At 35.9% G+C, this 22,963-nt stretch overlaps 2 protein-coding genes and 1 pseudogene across 2 annotated transcripts; 1 reads left to right on the plus strand and 2 right to left on the minus strand.

The window, feature by feature from the left end:
- Positions 1-539: 539 nt before the first annotated feature.
- On the minus strand, positions 540-2,827 carry LOC112779298 (mitochondrial pyruvate carrier 1). The gene is made up of 5 exons (XM_025823546.2): positions 2,612-2,827; positions 1,671-1,784; positions 1,488-1,542; positions 1,262-1,397; positions 540-919 (listed from the first exon to the last, which is right to left on the minus strand). Exons 2-5 carry the CDS (start codon positions 1,764-1,766, stop codon positions 880-882), a joined length of 327 nt encoding a protein of 108 aa, XP_025679331.1. The 5' UTR covers positions 1,767-1,784; positions 2,612-2,827; the 3' UTR covers positions 540-879.
- A 1,140-nt stretch (positions 2,828-3,967) lies between these two features.
- Positions 3,968-6,413, plus strand: LOC112776361 (uncharacterized; annotated as a pseudogene).
- Positions 6,414-6,695: 282 nt separating this feature from the next.
- Positions 6,696-19,841, minus strand: LOC112776360 (protein transport protein SEC24 C). The gene is made up of 25 exons (XM_025820505.3): positions 19,243-19,841; positions 18,123-19,063; positions 17,551-17,787; positions 17,165-17,239; positions 16,629-16,727; positions 16,054-16,165; positions 15,296-15,423; positions 14,614-14,733; positions 14,124-14,204; positions 13,529-13,606; positions 13,298-13,390; positions 12,796-12,850; positions 11,981-12,057; positions 11,789-11,860; positions 11,572-11,655; positions 11,121-11,240; positions 10,970-11,038; positions 10,354-10,431; positions 10,067-10,205; positions 9,721-9,885; positions 9,096-9,241; positions 8,583-8,762; positions 8,020-8,108; positions 7,898-7,929; positions 6,696-7,140 (listed from the first exon to the last, which is right to left on the minus strand). Exons 2-25 carry the CDS (start codon positions 18,975-18,977, stop codon positions 7,031-7,033), a joined length of 3,294 nt encoding a protein of 1,097 aa, XP_025676290.1. The 5' UTR covers positions 18,978-19,063; positions 19,243-19,841; the 3' UTR covers positions 6,696-7,030.
- Positions 19,842-22,963: the final 3,122 nt, after the last annotated feature.

A 22,963-nucleotide genomic window follows, 5' to 3' on the forward strand; every position in this document is an offset into this window, starting at 1 on the left:
TAGTATTACTTCGTGATTTTCAGAATTAGATATCAAACTGAATAATTTGTAAAATTGATTGTTTAACATACTATAAATTAGTTGAATTTTCCATCCATTTTATTTACTATTTCTTGCATAATTTGAAGAGATTATTCAATTAGTGGAAATCAAACCTCCCCCCCCCCCCAAAAGCCTAAATTAAAATGTGCAAATTATCCAACAAAATTTAATTTCTGAATGAAGATACTAATGCTGCGCTCAGAAGTAAGAAGTTATTCAAATATTCAATCAACGAAAATTATAATTGTTAAAACGGTGAAAATAACTTTAGAAAGTTGGCTAGAATTTGTTAGGAAACTAGAAACTCTCCATGCCAATCAATTTCATAATTCAACACTCTCCTACCTGTTAAAAAAAGGATTTTCATCCTTTTGAGGTTTGCTTTTGACAGAGGCAGAACTGTAAGAGGTTCTTGAAAGAGGGGAAAAATGCTTTAGCTGAGAACGGAAAGCTAGGTATTCAAACAAAGGGATTAATAGCAACTTGAAGAAAGAATTGACCTATGAACGTTCATTCACATAAATATGAAGGTCCAAATCATATAGTCGAGTCCAATTTCACCTCCCAGTCTTGGAAGTGAATTTCAGCTATGGACAAATTCTTCGAAGTTAAAATGCTTCTGGGGCAGATACATACAAAACCCACCCATATATGCCTTTAACTAATTGACTAATTGTTTAGACCTTCCATTCAAACCCTCCCCAGATCAAACAAACTTGGATAATCTCAACCTCTCAGTTTCCACGAGCATTTCTTACAATCAATTATTCATAAATACGCAAATTCAAATGGAAAAATCTCTTCAAGTTGCTACATTCAGAACGTGCTAGCATTGAGTCACTGTGGTGAAGCTTCTTCCTTCTTATCCGAGAGATAACTATAAAAGAAAATGAAGAGATGCAAAGGTTATTACATTCATTGTAGTTAGAATAATGTCCAATATAATGCATATATAGATCAATTATTGCCAATTGATCCTTCCTGTTTCTGAATGGCATGTTATTTTAAGAAACATATACCACCCTTGGTGATCAATTCAAAATAAAGTAGAAAGAAGGTAGAAGTGACTCCCAGCTAATGAGACTAAATGTGTATTCATGTCGACGTATCTTAAAATTAGAAGAGAAACGATATAATATACCACAGCTATCCTCACATGGAGTAAATAGAATAAAAATTGGGTAAGATAAAAGTTTTGCTGGTTTGGTCAGCTACTTACCCCTGTCCCTTTGCCCAACGGGAGAGCTGATAGAGTTGTACGGTCTCATTTGATGCATGGCATGCAAGAAGTAGATAGTTACGCGGCTGTACCATCCATGCGAATCTCATGAATAATGCAGAGTAGACACACATTGCTGCAGTATCAAAAGAAGATGTGCCAATAAGACAAACAACATAATAATAAGAAGAAAACAATATCTTATAGAATCCGGGATTTTACAAACCTGCTGTCATGTTGCCAGAGATCATTTCTGGAGGTTTATTCATGTCAGCCAACCCCTACAAGTCAGAGTTTGGGGTATTAGTGTAGGAGAAGGCAATATTGTGAATGATGAATAACCATTTAAGTAAACGAATGCAGTGGACTCTTTCCATGTATGAAGGTAATGTCATAGCATAATACTCACAGCAGCAACAAATCCCCAATTTGCAACAGGTCCCCAAAAGTGAGTTGTTTTAGGGCCAACCGGACTGTTCAAAAATGCTTTGAAGGAGGAAGCCATTTGATACAAGTACTACTTCTGAATTCCATTAAAACATGTCAGGTAACCTCATAAGAGAAACAACATCATGTAAATACATAATATAAGTTAAAATCCGAATAGTTACACCATAGCACCAAAAGCAAAGTGGTTACACCACAGAATGTTTTATCCATTGCAAAAACAATAATAACAATAACATAAAATCCTACAGCTCTAATTGCGCAAAATATTATAGATCACTCTACAACCACTCGTTTATTCTCATTCATCTTTGTTCATTCTCTTAAATGTTTGTGGTAATAAATCAAATCAATTTTGCAGAAGAATCAACCTTCCTCCATGGTGTATACAGGAATTTCTCCTGTTGCACTCACAGATGCGAGAATAAATCACTGCTCAGCAAAATAACCCTCTCAGTCTTTAAAAGTATAATCTAATTAAGTCATTGGAATCCATTATTGATTATTAGAAACAACTTAAGCAAGCACTCTGTTCATCATAGTCTAACTTCCAATAATAATTGAGCCAAATGCTAATCTCAACAAAGATCTAATCAAATAGAGTACCCTAACGAGACAAATTTGATTACAAAGAATATTTACTTTATGCAAGGGTCATTGCTCATATAATCAGCAAATACACATCACATAACAATTTGTGGATTCAAGTAATTAGTAAGCAATGAAGAAAATTCCTTGAAACAAGTAGCGTAATTCATTTGAACTATAAAAATAGCTAATCAATTAGGGTGAACACGACAGAAGAGAAGGAAAGCAGCTATACGAGGCGCGCGCATAGAAGAAACCTAAAACAGAGAGAGAGAGAGAGAGAGAGAGAGAGAGAGAGAGAGAGAGAGAGAGTACCGTGGCTTATACGGCGGGAGAGCGGGTACCGGCGGGGTTGAATCTGAGATAAGAGGAAAGCAGTGTACCAAAAGACCAGACCAAGCATCCGGGAACTTGGGGCCTTACCTACTCTTTATAGCTTCTGACTAGTTGGAGAACATTAGAACACTTATGGACTCTCAAACGACACCGTTTTTGTATTCATGCCACCAGTTCTCACGTTAGACGGAAAATAAAATGCGGAATCAGTTGATACATGTTTAAATATTGAGAAAGTACCGTCTGACCAATCTAAATAAAAGGTTAAAAATTAAAATTTTTTGAATTAATTAAGTTTAATTATAATTTTAAATTTTTTTAAATTATTATCGTTCCCTCACAATCTTATGCCACCACATCGTTGTATTGCGACTTCAGTGCCTTGTAGTTGCAGATGTTACTTGTTTTTTTATCAACTAAGTCACATATTTATTTTATTATGTATGCAGATGATTCTTTTCATTTTAAAATAGATATTTATTTGAATATACTATTGATATTTTACTTGATTTGTTTGATTTTATATATATGTATGCAGATAATTCTTTTTACCAAGATGTGGATGTTTATTTAAATCATACTATTTGAGTGAATGAAGAAAAGCTGCACAAGATAGAAGTGGCGAATACACAACACAACGACGTGAAAGTAAGGGTAGAGATGCAGCGTTAGAGCAACGGCAGAACAAGGTCTCTGACTCGGCAACGGTGCGATATAACGGAGAGGAGAAGAAGGCACACAGCGGCACGATGCACTGGAGAAGAAGGTGTAGCAGCAGCGTCGAGAACAAGGGCGCGACGCAAGGAAGAAGAAGGTGCAACGGCGGCGTCAGTTGCAAGAAGCAGTGCGACACATGTGAGAAAAACGTGCAGCGGCAGGGCAACTCGTTGCTTCGGTGGCGGCAGCGGTGTGGTGCATTGGTGACAGTACGACAGAAAAAAGGGAATGAAACGGCTGTGGTAAAAGAAGAGAAATGTGGAAGGTGAGATGTTAGACTTGTAGTGGATAAATGGAGTGGATTGTTTTTTGTTTTAGTAGACCTGAAGTGCAACCCATTATTCACGTTGTTCGCACCCCATTGTCTACTTAGCTGTCCTAGCTGAACTCTTAAATATTTTATTTTAATAAATGAGTTTAATTTTGATGTACTATGTAAACAATCACATCTGTTTTTTTTAAAGGACCATTCAAGCCATTCAAGTGATTAATATAAAAGATAGTTATTTGACTGATGTGGTATTAATGCCCGTGTAAAACTATTTTACACTTAATAAATATATTTTTTTTAATTAATAACTTTTATATATATAACGTTTGCAACTTGCAAGTTTTTGTGTACTTCACCTAACTGTTGTAGTTTTAAATTAGTCCAATTCAATTGTTTGCATATACTTTCAAGAAATAAATCAGTCCAATTCAGTTGTTTATGTTCTTGTATTCCTTCTAATCTTGCTAATATTAGTGGTATTATATCCTCCAAAATATATTTGTTAGATAAACCGTTCTTTTATTGTTGAACAGAACACTTTCCTAAAAGAGGAAGAGGCATAGGCGCATTGCATTTCAGTTTCTGATAAAGAAATGAATCAACAGCTATTACGGCCTCTAAGGTCATTGCCATGGTTGCACCACCACCACCCAAGAACTGCTGCTACTGCCACCCTTCTTCCACTTCAACATCATCATCTTCTCTCCTCAAAACAACCACCCACGAAATCATCATCATCCTCTCATATTGCTTCAGCTCAACGAAACCTCAATACCCGTTCGCGGGGTCTTCTACGACCCAATGTTCCGCTACCATCGCCATCCACCACCGCAGACTTCGATTCCGAACTAAAGAAGAGCCGCAACCAATTGAAGCGCGAAGCAAAGCGTGCTGTGCAATGGGCCATGGATTTGGCTTCCTTGTCTCCTCCCCAAATTAAACGCATCCTTGGGTCCGTTTTCTCGTTTTCGCTTCTACTCATTTATCTTCCTTTTCTGTTCGAAGTTGCAATCTTTGGTGAAAAAAGAAAAGAAAAAACATTGTCTGATTTGTTTGCAGAGTGGCTTCTTTGGACCAAGTTGTGTTCGAAGCTCTCATGTTGGTTAAGGTGCTCTTTCATTATTTTTCACTCAAGTAATCATGACAGTGATGCAATGCTGATGACTTATTTATCTGAGAATGTGGTCATTTTGGATGAATTTGTTGAAGATAAGGTGTTTGTTGTTTTGCCACAGAGACTAGGACCTGATGTTCGCGAAGGAAAGCGGAGGCAGTTCAATTATATTGGTAATTGCTTTATCAACACTCTGATCTTTTTCTTCTTTTAAAAGAAATTAAACAATGTTTTGGATGGTATATTTAGTATCACATTATCATTGTAAATGAGAATTTGTTTGCAACTAGTAGTCATTCAAAACATGATTGAGCATAGTCACCAAAAAAAAAAAAAAAAAAAAAAACATGATTGAGCATCACAGCATCGTATTCAAGTTGCATATATCAAATGTGTTTCACACTTTACAATTTATTTTGCGTTGGTTGGTATATGTATACCTTGGCTTCTTGTGGTAACTGACTGATCATGTGTTATTGTCTTTCAGTTTAGTTGTGTTAAGTTGATGAGATGTTACATACATTCTGCAGTGCAGATTCATGTTCTTCGTGCATAAATTGTCTCAGGAAAATTGCTAAGGGACGTGGAACCTGATTTAATGGATCGATTAATTAAAGCAACAAAAGATTCTGATCAGAAGGAGCTACAAGTTTTAACTGGATTAGGGGACGATGATCTTGAGGATGATGATGACTTGATAGAAATTGAATCGGAGGAGGATGAAAAGGTATCATACGATCATTACATCTCATGCCAACTAGACATAATTAATTGGAAAAATCATCATGATATACTTTTCATTGGTTCTATTGATAGTGTACAACTTTTTCTTGCACATTTGATCAGGAATCTAATTCGTATGATAATCAAGTAACAAAGTGGTTTGATGGTTTGATCGATAAGGACATTCAAATCACCAATGAAGTTTATTCAGTTCAGGGAGTTGAGTTTGATCGGCAGGTAATATTTTGATCCATGCTTCAAAGCAACAAAAGTTCCCTACCCAGCTACAGGCTAAGCTCACTTGTTTACCCGGTAGCTCTGTTCACTGCTACGTTCCTATCTCCAATTTTACTTTAGCTACAAACTCATAACTACTAGGCTCTCTTAAGACATAAAGTCAAACTCATTCATGAGGATTATTATTTGTGCCTTCACAATTTACCAATATATATTATATATTGGCACAGAGAACTTTGTTTCTATTGATATTATAAGTTAACGTCTCTAACTTTAGCAGGAGTTGCGAAAGCTTGTACGTAGAGTGCATTCTACTCAGGAAATGAAGGCTGCAGATGATGAAGAGGAGAAAAAGAAAGAGATGGCATCAACTCGGGCTAAGAAGGCGTTGACTATTCCTTCGTGGTCTTGCAAGGAGTCTTACTAATGAATATTGAATATTATTATTTTGAGGCTTCATATTGAGAGATTAATTTGATACCGACAAAATGGCTGAAATGTATGAAAAGTAATATACCCTGTCGTGGGTGGGCAGCATGCTAAGGAAACGTCTTTCTTTCTCATTTGAATTAAACGTAAATTAGTTGTTTGCAACTAGACCATGAAGTGGTGAATATTTGATTTGTGGTGTACAATCGTTAATTTAAGAAATTGTACGATAAGAGATGAATACGAATAACTTAAGCAGAAAAAATACTGATAGAAACATTATCAATTTATCATCTGCAGTTCACCTGTTGAACTTGTATATCGGTTGACTGGTCTTTTCTTGAGCTTATTTTTTGTCAGAAGTCTTGTTGAACAAAGGGTAAAAAAAATGGAACTCGAGTTAGTAAAATTATATTCCCACAAGGTCTTTTATCTGTTGCTCGCTTGTAAATTATCGTCTTTGGTTCGCTACGGTTATTGATCAACAAAAGATTTCGTGTCTAAAGGGGAGAATTTGTTACAACTATTAAAAAAATCGCTTCCTTCACAGGGGCTAGTTCCGTACATAAAGATTTATTCAAATAAGACACACTATAATAATATTTCTCATGAAGAACACATAATTGCGCATAGAATTTGTATTATCAGTATGGCACCCAACTACAAAACTTCAGAAAACAAAAAGAAAAGAGGGGGGAGATAATATCAAACTATTACCAACATCAACTAACTTATACATGTACGTCAACAAAATTTAAACAACAAAAACGTATTTTCTGGTTTTCCTTTCACAAACGCAAGGCAAATGAATGCGCATAAATGGGCAGAATCTCACCTATTCTTGGGGCTTGGGTTTGCTCTATCATTTACGTCTAAAGGCTTGCAAAAATGAAGCAGCAGATCTTGGTTATGATGTCATTTTATTCTGGATTTGCCTATGGACATGGATAAGAAACTCCACATAGGAGTAACCACCGGCGCTCTTATCTTCTACCATATACGAGTAAAATAACATTCCTGCAAGATAGGTAAATAGATGGCCTCAGTTAAAAAATAAGACTAATGCAAACTACACAGGACACAATAGACATTGTAATAAAATCACTTATCCCAAAAACTAAGGTTTTAAGTAGAGGCATAGAAATGGTTATATATCCAACACTCATTGTTGCCTTGTGCTGAAATTCCTTGGAGAAACAAGGTTCAACCCTAGACCTTTATGTAGTAAAAATCATATCATGAAATGCATAACGTAAGATGGTTTCATGTTATATAAAGGCATTTTGGTAAACTTTGTAGAAAATACAGCATCTAAAGAGCTTAATAGACATTCTAAGATTTCGAGGAAAAAAAATAATAAATCAATAAAGAAAAATCAATTTGGGGAAACTAAGCAGACAAGTTGCTAAATCAAAACACGATTGACCTATTAAGCATGGATCTCTTCATGTGGCAGGTTAAAAAGAAAAACTTCTAACTTAAAAATATATATCCAACAAAAAATTATTTCAATTCCACCCAAGAAAGTTTAGCATGAATATATATTTTCCAATACAAGGAGTTCTCTATGGAATAATCCCCGTAAAGGTTAACATACCAAAGCATCCTCGTAGGGTTCCCCCAAAAAGGCAATGAAAAAACAATGGATTCAATGAGAATGTTTAGTACATCAGAAAGACTACTTGGTGTCAAGAAATGAAATATGGCGAGAGAAAAGCTGCAAGTGAAATTTGAAATATAAAAGAAATTGATGGTATGACGTTAGCGCACTTACCTGATTGATCTCCTTTCCTGCACAACTTCAACCTGCCAGAAAGGATAAAAAATTGCTTAAATTAAACTTCATTTTGTAAATGTCATCTTATATTTATTAACAAGGTTTGAAAAAGAGCTTACCTAAGATAGGAACATCTTTGCCGCCGTATCTCATTGACCACTTCATTTAACCTCTTAGACAATGGATTGTCATGTTGCTGCAACACAAACTGAATAAATATAATTGTTAGCTAGCTATACATTGCAAGTTCTGAACAATAAATTACTACAAAGGTAACTGCTGCTTAATATTAACCATTTGTCCTTTTTGTTTTTCCTCCCTTTTTTCCGCCAGAGTGAAGAAGTCATTCAGTAATAAAAAAAACATTGACCACTTTGTGGACAGTGTTAACCACTTGAAGTTCATATACTTGCTCTCTTACCCCAAATTCCTCCTCATTTTTTGGAAACGGGAAAGAAAAGAATGATTGGGCATCTATGGAAAGATGAGAAATCATAAAAAACAAAGGAAAACAAGCAACCATGATGGCTAAAGATTGCATGAAAGCTGTCCAATCTCTTTTTCCCCCAACATCGAATATTCCCTTCAAGACGTCCACTAAGGGAGGAAATTGATATCTTACAAGCCATTAGACAATCGGGTCTAGAAACAATCAAAAACAAAAGAGGATAATAGAAATTACCAGAGTAGGAATTTCATCAACAGAAGCAACACCAAACAGTCTCCTCACAGTCTCCGGACTAACAGCTTCTCCAACATATATCAAGCAATCATAACCGTTCTCAAGAAGATATATTCCCTCTTCACTAATGTGTTCACTAGAAAGTGGAAGAAAGGAAGGAATAACGGATTCCTCACTTTCCTGCAATTGATAATATGGTATGAGTGTCTTTAGAAGTAATATAATGGCAGGTTCAATTGTCGATGGTATAAAACAAAGCCTTACATATGATGACTTTGTCAAAATATTAACCATTGAATTTCTTCATCAGTTAGCTTAAGTTCACAAAATTTCATATTGTCAAACAACATTTACTACTGGTTTGTTTTTTAAGATAAGAATGCAAATTATTTTAAAAATGATCAAATTTTGACTGAGCACTTCCTACTGTGCAATTCATCTGGTTTTCGTCATGTAGAATCTCAGTTTCTCATAACATAATTATATATTTCTGAACATCATTGATAAACAAACCTTTGAGTCAAGATCATGGATAGCCACCATCCTAGGATACACAAGTGGTATTGCCAATGGACAGGAGAGAGAAGATACATAATTTATCCAAAATGATCGTTCATCAATCTTTCCATCTGTTCGCAACCCTGTACTCTTGGTTAATGCTGAAAAGCAAACAGAAAACTCAAGTTAGCCCTCAATTACATTGGCCTTCTAAAGGAGGCCATCATCAACGTTAGACATGGAACAATCAATTAATCATTGACAAAGCTCTAACAGCCATACTCACTTCACAGCCCCCATTAAAAAAGGACGCCATGCTTAAAAGCAAACAAGAGATGGGGAAATATCATATAGTAAAAAAAAAAAAACAGAGAAGCCTACCCATAGCATGTCTATTAAAATGAAGAAAATATTCTTCTAAATTGTATCTTTTACTTCTAAGATCTTTAGCATAACAACACAACAAAGGCAAAATATACACAACATAAAGATAAATAAATAAATAAATAAAAATAAAAAAGTGGTTGAGGAATATCCGTGTAAGGTAGATGGCAGATTAAAAAACTGCAACAAATAATGACATTCACAGAAATGTTCATCATAAAACTTGATGCATAGAAGCACGAAAAATTATACATACCAAGTGTGTACAAGGGCAAAAGCTTTAGTGCCTCTGGCAGAATAAGTTGTCCAGATGAGGATACTGTTGCACAAAATTTACGATACGAGTACAAGGCATTGATGCAAAGGTTCGTCACTTGTTCCCGAACAAGCGGAAGTGGCTTTGAAGGAATTTCACTTGCAGCTACATAAAGAAAACAAAAGGTTATTTCTCTCCAAAACATTTCACCTGCAAACATATCTTCTAAACTAGGTACAGAAATTAAAGCCGACAGAATCCAAAATAGAGTTTTTAAGAGGCAATATATAGCATGCAGAAATGTTAAAACCAGAATATGACAACACACACCAAGGATAAATGTCACCTTGCTTTAAGAAACAGCAGAATTGGGTGTCCAAGTCAGCTGCGCGGAATAGATTACTAAGCATACTAGTGACAGGCAGAGATAAGGTGATGACACGTATTCTTCTTTGACCATACACAGTAGTGTAAAGAAGAGCACACTGAAAAATGAAAATGATCCAAACAATCAGAACAAAATGAACAGAAAATTTCAGTTATGGCAACTATTAAGTTTCCAAACGTAATATAATATATTCTAAAGATCATGAGCTACTTGGAATGAAGTGAAGCAGTAAAATTGCTTAATACCTGAAATGTGCATTCTGATCCATCTTGCAACTTGTCATCATGTTTCAAAGTTACCATGAAAGTTTTGTCACAGTCAATCTGCAGAAATAATAAAAATTAGGCAACTAGTCCAACATGACATAGTAATGACTTGATAATATGACCAACTCTCCCTTTTCTTTAGGATATGAGACAAACAGAAAATACGGACAGACGATGTTTGAATTTAATATACTGATTTAAAATATTCTTTTATCACCCAAAACAATCCAAGAAGAAAACTGACCCAAGAAAGATAATATCCAGAACTACAAAAATTAAAGTAAACCCACAAGGTGGTAAAATAAAAGTTAAAGATGAAATGGGAAAACAAACATTTTTTGACTCCAAATTTATGGAAGGCCAGCAGGATAAACTATGTTAGTTGACCTAGGTAATAGAGTAATACTGTAATAGCATTAACTCAAAAAGACTGAAACAAAGTCAGTATAGTTAACCATGGTCTAGGATATCTCAACATGTCATTCAACCATCAATCTGTCCATGCATATATTCACACAGGTAAAAACATGCTTGGGTTGCACATATGCATACACACATAAAATCATATCCAGCATCTAAAAAAAATTATACAAACCCCAGGTAGGTCAACATCAGTTGGGATGCGTTTACAGAAGTTGCCATAGTATTCCTGAACTTGGATACCCTGAAAAAGAAAACAAGATGAAAATTCAGGTCTATCTGTTTCATGAGATGGCTGCAAAATAGATACTAAACAAGCACATTACCTGGCTGCATCTCACACGCATCACAGCCTCAAAACCTTGTGGCCTGGTGATATTCCATCTTAGATCATTGAAAAGCTTTGCAGGATCAGAAAGTGCTGAGAATGGATAATAGTAGTAGACCTGAGGAAAAAAAAGGTAAGAAGTTCAACAGCTAAACATCTGATGTGCGCAACACATCGGCGTAGCTACTTTTATAGGTAAAATGCTTTACAAAAAGACCATCAGGGGTTTGAAAGCATTTTCAGACAGACAGCTCTCTATAAGTAGAAAATCTGAAAAGATCACACTAAGTAACATATGAATTTATTATTACTGCAAATTTAAATATTATCAACTTCAGAAGAAAATAAGTAATCAGCTCTCATATCTTCAAAAACCAAATGTCATTAAAGCTTAAATTTCAATCATTTACTTGGATCACGAGCCGAAAAAGGATTCATGTATAGGTTACCTGTCCACCAGTAGTTCTTGGGATGACAGATATGGACGCAATATCAACGTAAGTCTGGGTAGTCACAAATAGATCAACACAAACCTGCAGCATTACAAAAAAAATGGTCTAAATCCTCCATACCAAGAAGATTATCAAACAACAGAACCAGCAATCTTAACTGACAAAAAAATGATGTTCAAAGGCAAAGCGAAAGAACACAAGAGACAAGATTGACCTGGTACTCAGCAAATTCAACTGCCAGTTCCTTGAATGCTTTATCTGCTGGTTGAAGCAATTTATGGGCTTCCTGAAATTCAACAAACATGGAATTTCCTATAAGAAAATTCTAAAGATGTCTCCAGTAGAGGATTAGGAGGTAGAACTGAAAAAAAATGATGCAGAGTATCATATGAACCATGGAGAATACCTTTTCCCCAGCAGACATGTTTGTTCTACCTTCAGCCTCCCGAGCAGAAAGGGCACAAATGCCTACGGATGGCAAGACTGAAAATAAAAGAACAAAGTCATGAGAAACAGCAAACATACTTGATGAATCAACCAGTAAAACACAGATATCACACAGAAATTGAGAGAACCAAATAAATTCACAAAGATAAAAACAAAGCAATGACAAGAAACAGAATAAAAAACTCAAGGCAAGACCAGAAAGAAACATACAAAGAGAAATCTAATCACAAAGTCCAAACACAAATGATATTATTTAAACTGTAAATATAATAATAGTTCCAGCCTCAGACCAATTACTGTTGAAATAGTAGAGTGAACCTAGAAGATAACAATCATTTGAGGACAATCAAGGATGTTTACCAAGTATTCCTATCATGCTTCATCAAAGACCCGCACAAACTATTTGTGGACATTAAAGTGTTAACAAACTTGAAAATATATAAATAAATTAGTCGTGAAATTCAAAAAATAAAAGTATCCCTTTGGTAACAAACGTTGCATCATGCATGTTCAAAAGTGACATAATTTCAGCTTCCAGATTTTACCCATCACAGATCACTCAGGGTAAGAATTAGGTTTATATAAATAAATTAGTCGTGAAATTCAAAAAATAAAAGTATTCCTTTGGTAACAAAGGTTGCAGCATGCACGTTCAGAAGTGACATAATTTCAGCTTCCAGATTTCACCTATCACAGTTCACTCAGGTAAGAATATACATATGATTGAACATGTTGATGCTTGATAGCAACAACTATATAAGATAGAAAGCTCACCTGACTGGAAAACCAAGAGCTTTCCTCCAGTGCTCTTCATTGCAAGGAAAGCTGCCTAAAAGAAGAAAACAATCTTGTAAGCATTAACTTATTTGCAAATACAATGATGGATATAATGATCTGCCTTGGTAAGATGAACATATCAAATTGTCAACCTCCTTGAGATTATAATGAATACAATGGTAAATGCCAACATTAGGTCATTAGCACGCTAGGCATCCCTAGTTCCTAAGTGTATGTTACAAGAACCAGAAGAGGTAATAACCAAGGCAAAGCGAACAGTTTGAAGAGGGATCGCACTGTAACAACTAATAAATTAGGGAATGGGCAAGGTAAACCATGGAAAAAACAGGTAAAAGAGTAAAAAACAATGAAATCGAGTGAACATAATAAAGAGTAATTAAATTGATAATGGTACTTTCATCTCCATACATATCACAGCAAATAAAATGCCAAACATTATAGAGGCATACAATTATAACTTGAAAACTTGATGTCATACCTTGATAGCTGCACCAAAGGCAGACTCTGAGGTTCTATTATTCTGAAACATTGTAGGAATGCTTTCCAAAAGTAGTTCTAAGTGTTGACGGCACTAACCACAAGAAACACAAACCAAATTATTAAAGCATCATAAGGGTAGGTAAACCAAGAATAAGAAAAATAAAACAATGTAAATACATTCTTTACCAATTAAAACTATATGAGAAGAGGGAGCAAAATTGAAACTAACCTCAGATAGGGGAACAATGACATCAGTTTGGAGTGGAGTATAGACATCATGTACATCAGGAACAATGAGCATCAAGGGCTGAAAATTAAAATTTAAAAATCAGTATAACACTCAATAACTCAGAACCATAAACAACTATTATCAAATTAGTTGTAAAGGCATACTTTCGCAGAGCAATCACAAGTGGGAAAAAATGGAGAAAGAAAGAAAGACAGAAAAGAAAAGAAAAGAAAAGAACAAAGAAGAAGCAAGATAAATGCAAATAATAAAAGGACAGCAACTTTCCCATTACTCCAATACGTAGATTACATCAACAAAACCATGAAAACATGATTCCTCAACTTCCTTGACACTACTAAACTGCAGTAGATCAACCCAAACTGTCTCTCACCATGCATAAACAGAAAAGTTAAAATTTATTTTGGTCCTCATACGTGAAAATTCTCTGATTCAAATGCACGTAAGCAGAGTATATTTTCTTTAGTTTTTTAATTAGTGTACACAGAATTAAAAAAAGAAGCTTCACTAAAACTTCCCAAATGAATAAAAAGGATTTTATGTATTTGTTTAGTTAATGTACTCATCTTTTATTTACCTGCTGCAAAGCACGTTTCAAGTTGTAGAAGTGAATTGTTGAATCAAAAGTTGCAACTCCCACCAATGTGCGAGGACCTTCCTGCAGCAACGAGACCAAAAAAACCTAGCTAAGTGCAATGATGGGGGGAAATGGGATGATAGCAAAATCTTACTTTTTGCAGGACAAGGGGTGAACCATATCCATTTCTCCTAATTATTTTTTAGTAAGATTACTTATCAGCTATGAGTTAAGAGATTTGTCAAAGAAGTAATTAAAAAAAAGGATAAATAAAAAGGCAATCAATATTCTGCTAATATAAATGGAGTGAGGTGGTGTTGAGAGAAGAAAGAATATCTGAGCTTTTGACTATTGGCATTAAAGTACCTATAAGTGGAGTTTAACTAGGCAATATGAGTTTCAAACCAAACAAAGGGAACATGGAAAACATAAAGCATCAGAAAGATATAAATGATTGACAAAAATAAAGCTGTTTACTGTCAGAACTCACAGGAAGGTCAGAAATAACTTGATTGATGGCACTGCAAGCTGCAGCCGTTGCACCAGTTTGAACAGCATTCATGGATACATCAATGAGAAAGAAATACACAGCAGGCATTGGCTCGCGGACCTACACCAAACAGAGTGAACCTGACATTATCATCACAAAAGGACTAGAGAAACAACAATTAGAATTTTGTGTGTAAAAGAGAGGGGGGGGGGGTGAACACTTATTCCAGCCTGAAGCACAAACTTCTTACGTTGTATTTCAGCTTAGAGCCATAAAACAACTGACTCAATCATATAATTCATCATATGCATACTTTATCAATCCAGTGTTACAAACAGTTATAAAATAGAAACTTCATTCAATATGCAAAAACAAGCAGTTATAAAATCAGGTAGGAATAGCACCAACAAACCATAGTACCGTACACTTAAACATCAAATTGTCTCAATATTTTGAATTAGATCTGTGATCTGATATTTAGACCAAGTAATATTCCATAAACAGTTTCACAAATCAAAATTGTTTAAGAACTATCAGAATTGCTAAGCTGCTTTTTGTTACCATCACAATTCATAATTATCAAGATTTTCTTATAAATAGCACAGTCTCCTTTGTTGGAATATTTTCAGATGTTATTGAACCTAATCTTGAAAAAACTTGTATAGTTTAAAAAGAAACTAACCATAAATTCTTTAGTAGCAACAAACTCGACTGTTCCTCTACATAGCTCAGCCCTTTCATCAGCATCCCTACGCCTACCATCTGGACCCAAATTGCAGTGGTAGTCCCGCGGAGTTTCATCACTAAATCCTGTCAAACAAATACATAGTCATAAATAAATGGTTGGCCATGCCATGAAAAGCAAAACAGTGCATAATCCCACCATATAGGTACAATTTGACTTAGGTTGAACCTACTGCAAAAGGCTTTGACACATAAGCACAGTGTTTTTTTCTTTTCTTTTCCGATTCACACATAAGCACATCGATTGTTGACAAGCTCTGCTCCAATGAAATTTGATGATGCTCACTCTTTTACATTTATTTCTTTTACTTTTCTTTTTCTATTTAAGAGGATCCCTTTTCCTATAATTTCTTGTATTCCCTTATCTCTCTTAAATAACATTTTTCTTTTATCAGAAAGAGATAGTTTCATGAGCAACAACAATCACATTTAAAAGTAAGCTATAGATAACTAGTGCATCAAACATAAAGGTTTCTATTTCCCCTCCCTTCATTCTATGGGAATGAATTGTGACCAAAATAAATAAATAAATAAAACAAAAAATAAAAATAAATAAATAAATAAAAACTCCCTGCAGACAGTCAGCACCATAGTTACCGAAAAAAGACAGTCAACAGCATTGGCACCCTCCATACTATATGTAAACAAAAAAATAGTAGGATAGGCAATTGTGTAGCAGATATTATTGGTACTAACCACATAAGTTGCAGATGAAACGCCTTCCCTGATCAACAAATTTCATAAAAGGATTTATGTAGGCCTTGCAACGTGAGCAACGGACAGGACCACTCTCCCCAAAATCAACAACCTGTAAGAAGCATTAGGTAATAAGCCAAACAGATATTTTTTAATAAATACAGAAATTCTTGATTGAAAGCAGCATGTTAAAAATAACAAAACACAAATATATGACAAATCTCAAAAAATGCAGAAAATATGCAGATAAGAGGGGTAAATACTAGGAGAAGGGAGGATGAGGAATACTCTTAAATGAACAGAACAAAAAACAACGACGAGAAAATCAATCACACAAAGGCAGGGAACAGTATAAAGTGGCTTAAATCCACCACTACAGCTATACAAAATATGATTTTCAGATAGTAGTTACTGGGCTCACTGTCCCAAAGTCAGAAAAAAGCATTAGTCTATCTTATAAAGCATTCTTCTCTTGACAAAAGCACAAACCGTTTTCATGAATACTTCCGTTGGAAGGAATGTTTTCCATAATTACCAAACAACAAAACAAAACAAAAAAACAATATAATTGTTACTTGGATGGGCTCCTCAGATGGATGTGGAAGGGCCAAAGGTTGGACTATGACAGCCAACTGCATTCCTGATGTTCCCAAAAGGTCGGCAGTGAAAGGAATCTGTTTTGTTCAACATAAAAAGAAAGAAATGAAAAGAAATCAATATGTAACAAGAGAAACACAACATTTAGTAACCAACCTTTGAAAACTACTGTAAGACTTAAACTTGAGTTTAAAAAAAAGCAATTTTTTATGGAAAGAATAATAGAGCTAAAATGGGGGACTTGCTCTTAAGTGAAGGATGAAAAACAAATAAAAGTTAAAGCATAATAAATAAATAAATAAATAAATAAATCAAAAGAGTAAAGTCTGTTCCCTCTGATTTACCACCAAACCACTAAAGTAACAGTAAAATACTATAATATCAAAGCTGCAAAAGTAACTATAAAACAAGTGAATAAATGATATAGATAGGTGAGTACTTATCCTTAACAATCCTATCATTTCTCAACAGCTTAATTAAAAGGTAAAATTATATTTAAGATTTTTAATGTGACCTGATTGATTGTGCACCTCATGTAACGTGGACTGCAGTTCCCTGTATCTCTTACAATGTAATCACTTGTAGCAGGCTGGACTCAAAAAATAAAATTTTAAAAAAAGATGAGAACAAGCAAGAGAAAAGATTAACGCAATACTTATATATAACTTTCAAGAAAATATAAGACATAGCATTAGTTAATAAATCTACATATTTAAAAATGTTTAAAAAAAATTAAAAAGATGATGGCGGAGAAAAGGAAGTTGATAAACGTAATAGAAGCCACTAATACCAAAGACAAGGACATGCAAGCACATTTAACAACCCCTGATTAGAATATAAAGGCAGTTCTCTCTTTCTCCCATATACATATTTATATATGAAGAATATTTGGATGAATACCGGAGGAATGGTTGCCTGATTGCCTTGACGAGTTTCATGTAAGATCACTGAGGAACCTGGGGAAGGCCTTGGAATTTGATTGGGATCTATTTTGGAAGGCCCTACCAAAGGGGCTCCAGTTTGACCAACTGCAGGTGATATTGTAGTAGTCATAGATTGATTTGGCAGTGGTGGTGACATGCTATACATCCGAGGAGGAACCTGTGAAGGACCAGGAACAGGAGGAGGTGGTGCCACCTACAAAATTCCGAATATTCAAAATGCAGATTGATTTTCAAAAAATATGTAAATGCTGTAGGGCATATGAAACACAATTTGATTACAAGATATAGTGAGATATTTGAGAACATTTACTGTCCATAGATGCTTAAAGTAAAACCTGTAAAAAATGCTCGTTCTTTTCTATGATAACAAACACTAGTTTCTCAAAGATTATATGATAATCAGCTAGCTACAGATTAATCAGATAACAGCATAATCATATTATGTCCGTGATTCACCTTCAAACTATATTAACCTATTCTTATAGGTAAAAAGACATCCAAATATCGTATAATATTAGAGAGAGCTACCTGCTGCTGGGATTGCATCTGCCAAGAAGGTGCTGCAAAAGGAGAAGTTGGGGGCTGCATTATTCCTTGAGATGCCATGGGATATGGGGGCTGTGGTTGAGCAACTGGTCCTGGAGGAGTTCTCATTGTTGGAGGTCCAAGGGGCGGCTGTGGCATGCTGCCACCAACTGGAGGGAAACGTGGTGGACCAGGTAAAGTACCACCGGAAAATGCAGGCGGCCCATTACTCATCAAGTTACTTGGTACACCTGTTTGGGGCACTGGTGGAGGGGCGCTCATCGGTGGTGAAGTAAAAGGACTTGGACTTGGGCTTAGGCTTGCACTTGGACGGGCACCTAGAGTTGGGGGCGGTGGAGGCCCAAGTGGACGAGCTGGGGGAGAACCACCAGGTGGAGGAACCCCAGACAATGGTGCTGCTGGAGCCCCACCCAGAGATGACGAAAAAGAGCTATGCGGTGCTGCTGGTCTCATCCCAAATGCTGGAGGTTGACCAGGAGGCGGGCCAGTAGGCCTTCCAGGGCCCAAATTTGGAGGTAATGTAGATACTGGTGGTCCAGAAGGAGGCCCTGCAGGCCTCACCGTTGCTCCTGGAGGAGGACCAGGCCGTGCAAATGATGGAGAAGGACCAGGAATTCCCTGCGATGGAGCCGAAGAAGCAAATGGCGGTGGTTGGCCAAAAGGGGGAGGTCTAGAAACAGGGTTTGAGGTCATAGGAGGCCGATAAAGATTTAAATTCTGCATATTATCAGCTAACCCATCAGGTGTACCCCTTATATTGGGAACATAATTAGGGGGAGGTGCTTGAGGTGTGTTACTTCCGGGTCTAGGTGCCCCTGGAGGCACAGGAGCAGCCATTACTGAATCAAATCAAATCAAATCAAAGCTCGTTCCTCTTCCACAGATTACCAAACAAACACCAGAAGAAAAAAACCGATCCAAATCTACAAATGAACACAGATTCGCAAATCACTTCAATATTTCATTGTCACACGAAAAAATCAAATGAGGAAACAAAGACAGACACGTAAACCCAACCGATCGATCCAGCTAATTGAAATTATCGAAGCTGACAGGAATTCAAAAAATGAAAGATAAGAAAAAAGGAGGGAATGAGCGAAACCTGTAATCAGATCGCTGGAATCTGCAAAATTTGGGACCAAAATTGAGGTTAGATCGGAAAAGAGGGGTTTTAGAGATTGGGAAATGGAACCAGCACCTTTGTTTCTTTGGGCATGTGTAACTGTTTAAGGGCGTTTGGTTCCGGTTATTTTCCAATAAACAAAGGCTGCACAAAATTTTCTGGTTTATATATTTATTTATGTGGAAAGCTGCATAAATAATATTTCATCGTCAACTAGTCTCTACTCTCTACTTAGTACTTACTCTACCACTACCGGCACCACAGCACCACCGAGGGAAGGACATTTTGGTCCATTCAGAGACAAATACCATTAGGTGCTTGTCATCTCTACTAATGACATAGTGACACCTGGTACTTTAGTATGAATTGTTTAAATTATTTTCTGTTTCTCTCCCGAAAATTAAATTTACTTCCATTCGTACTTTTGTAAATTCAATTTAAGGAAATATAATAAGTATTCTACCAACATTTTCTCTCATAATGATAAAATTGAAGTAATTTGGGATAAATGATAATGTGCTCTTGGTCATACTATAGTCCAAATAATTAAAATCATGACTCAATTTTTTTTTTTTGGTAACGAAACGGAGCTGACTCAATTATACTAATTAACCAATAAAGGTATAAGAAAATCCATTTGGACCAACGATATCGGCCCACAGAAGTGCTTAAAGGAGCGTGAGTTATTGCCCTTCTACTACTTTTTCAATTATCATCCACAAAAAAATATCTACATCTACACAACGTGAAAAACTTTTCATGCAACAAGAAAATAAAGAAATCATCCATTATTTACAGATGAGAAGTGATAACCAAGCTATTATTCTTCTCGGTAAATATCTCATTATATTCGGTGTTCGAAGGTTACCTGAAATTGAATCGTATTTGGGTTTGAACATGAGATCCAAGTCTTTAGTGAGGTGGTTTTCAACTTAGCCCGCGTTAAGTAGCTGTTGTCCGAATTATTTGAAAGGAGATGGAGTGGTACCTGCAAAACACTCTGATACATAAATCAACAAGGGTATGAATAGATTTATAGTGTATTGGATCTTAAATATACTTGAGGGATCAATGTATTTATAAATGATGAATCAATAATCACCGTTGGAGTAGTTCAACTATTGGTGGTGGATAATCGTTCCTTTTAAGTAGGAGTTGAAAAGATCTCTCTTCTGGAATTAGTTATAACTCCTTCAGGGGAGAGTTACTCTTTTGTGGCAGCCTGTCCGACCTCTTAGGAGGTCGGTTGCTGGGTGACTGTCTTTATGGGCTTTTCTCTGCTTTTGGGCCTAATTTATGTTTTGGACCAGATATCAACACTCATAATCAATATTTTTTTAAAGAGTAATTATCCAAATCAGTCCCTAAGGATTTTAAAAGTAGACATTTTAGTCCCCAAGAAAAATTAATACACAGATCAATCCCCAAGGTTTTACTCCGGCAGAGAAATCAGTCCCCAGTTCATTTTCTAGTAGAGTAATTACCCAAATCAGTCCCCAAAAATTTTGAAAACGGACATTTTAGTCCCTAAAAAAAATTAATATACAAATCAATCCCCAACATATAGAATGGCACACTATCTCTTGCATATAGAACGAGTTCGGAAGAAAATGAGAAAGGGAGGAAGGCAAGGTGCGATCGATGAGCTTTTGAGAAAGCTTGCTCCATATTTTGTTGTTCATCCATAGTGTGGTGTTGAAGGTGCTTGTTGTTGCAGCGGTGGTGGTAGTGGTGCTACTAGTGATGGCGAATATGTAAGAGAAAGGGTGGAGATGATGATGAAGAAACTAAAGGACGTGATTTAGGAAAATTATAGTTTAGGGTTCTTTCTCTCAACACTTTTAGTATTTTTCGTTTATTGTAACGTCAGGCTTTTATATTTAGGTTTTTTTTGTCAAATTTTAAAATCTTTTAGAATTATTTTATCTTTTGTGTCTTTCAAGGTTCTTTTTATTAGCGCAAAAATCTTTCGGATACTATTTTGGTAGTTTACACATTGGAGCAATTTAAAAGGTTTATCCCGTTTCGTCTCGCCTTTCGGATACTATTTTTGCATTTTGTATAGAAGAGAATATTTTATTCGAAAGCCTTGCCTATAAATACGAAATGCAATTTATCCGAAGTTTCTCACTTCTACTCCTATTATTCTTTCTTGCTATATTTCATAGTTGTGAGTTTTTTTTACATTTATTTGTGTCAAAAAATTCGGGTTAGGTAAAGTTGAGGTTATGGAAGGTATTGCAAATTTGCGAGTGTATTATAACGGTGAGATTATACCAAACATACACGAAGGAGTGACTTTTGTTTGTGAACGTCCCTTTTCATTTGCTATTCTATGCACCATGAGTTTTATAGAGTTGCAAAATGATCTTTGTGATAACATACAAAGTTACATTTCGAAAAGGGTGAGCAACATTTTATACAGGAATCTTGTACAAGTATTTAGTGGGCTGATACAGTTTTAAATAATATCCATACTGACGACGCAAGTATGCAGCATATGTTCTATATTTATCAACAAACCCGATTTCACGTGCCGATGATAGAGTTGCACGTTGAATTTGAACAGCATACGGGGCTGGACACGGTTGGCGAGGAGGTCAATGTTGATGAGCTCAGGGATATAGATTGGGAAGAAGATAACAACGACAGTGAAGAGGAGTCGAAGCCAACTATGAAGTCGATGATGAAAACGATGATAGAGACCTGGCAGGCAATTTAGCGGTGCAAAATGAAGCGGATGCGATTGTAAGCTAGCACCCGTTTGGTGTTCCGTCTTTTATGTGGACTCTGGATCTCAAAGCCATGCATACCCCAAAATTTTCTAAGTATGCGAATATGGGTATGGTATGGTTTTTAATTAAAGTTACCACTACCATTTATTTTATTTTCCTTGTCCGACTAATGGTGGTTCACATGTCGTAGGTGAAGGCAATGTTGCAGCAAAAGATGGTGAGTTTAGTGTCGGAATGAAATTTAGTTCTAGAGAGTTAGTGATATTTGTAATCAAAAGCTACACTATCTTTAGAGGAGTTGATTACACTGTGTATGAGTCTGAGCCGCAGACATTCTATGCAAAATATAAGGGTTATGATGCAGGGTGCGATTGGCTTATCCGAGTTAGCTTGATTCGAAAGAAACGTTATTAGGAGATCAGGAGATACAATGGCAAATACACGTGCACCATGGGGATGATTTCACAAGATCATGCCAAGTTGGACTCAGACACAATTGCATATGCTATTAGGCCGTTGGTTGAAGTAGATCCATCGATAAAGGTAAAGTCTATTATTGCAGAAGTTCAGTCCAAGTTCAACTACATTGTAAGTTACCACAAGGCTTGGTTGGCAAAGCAAAAATCTATTGTAAAAGTTTTCGGTGATTGGGAAGTTTCTTACCAGTCTCTGCATTATGGTTGAAAGCAATGACTGCGAAGATGCTAAGATCTCGTATTCAAATAAAAACGCTCCCCGTTTACCGTGAGAGTGAGGAGATTCAAGGTGTAAGAGTTATTCATCGCATTTTTTGGAGCTTCTATCCGTGTATTGTAGCATTTAGACGCTGCAAGTCATTGGTGCAAGTTGATGGCACACACCTATACGAAAAATATAAAGGTGCACTTTTAGTTGCGGTTGCATAAGATGGGAACCAAAACATTGTGCCTATTGCATTTGCGATAGTCGAGGATGAGACGACAGAC

The sequence above is a fragment of the Arachis hypogaea genome, chromosome 19 (assembly GCF_003086295.3).
Source record: "Arachis hypogaea cultivar Tifrunner chromosome 19, arahy.Tifrunner.gnm2.J5K5, whole genome shotgun sequence".
Classification (NCBI taxonomy): Eukaryota; Viridiplantae; Streptophyta; class Magnoliopsida; order Fabales; family Fabaceae; genus Arachis; species Arachis hypogaea.

Coding starts and splice junctions, on each gene's coding strand:
- LOC112779298 (XM_025823546.2), bottom strand. CDS start 1,766: ATGGCTTCCTCCTTCAAAGCATTTTTGAACAGTCCGGTTGGCCCTAAA. Junction 1,543..1,670: donor ATTGGGGATTTGTTGCTGCT/GTGAGTATTATG, acceptor TCTGACTTGTAG/GGGTTGGCTGACATGAATAA. Junction 1,398..1,487: donor CTCTGGCAACATGACAGCAG/GTTTGTAAAATC, acceptor TTGATACTGCAG/CAATGTGTGTCTACTCTGCA.
- LOC112776360 (XM_025820505.3), bottom strand. CDS start 18,977: ATGGCTGCTCCTGTGCCTCCAGGGGCACCTAGACCCGGAAGTAACACA. Junction 16,728..17,164: donor TGAGGTGCACAATCAATCAG/GTCACATTAAAA, acceptor TGAACAAAACAG/ATTCCTTTCACTGCCGACCT. Junction 10,206..10,353: donor GATCAGAATGCACATTTCAG/GTATTAAGCAAT, acceptor TTCATTTTTCAG/TGTGCTCTTCTTTACACTAC.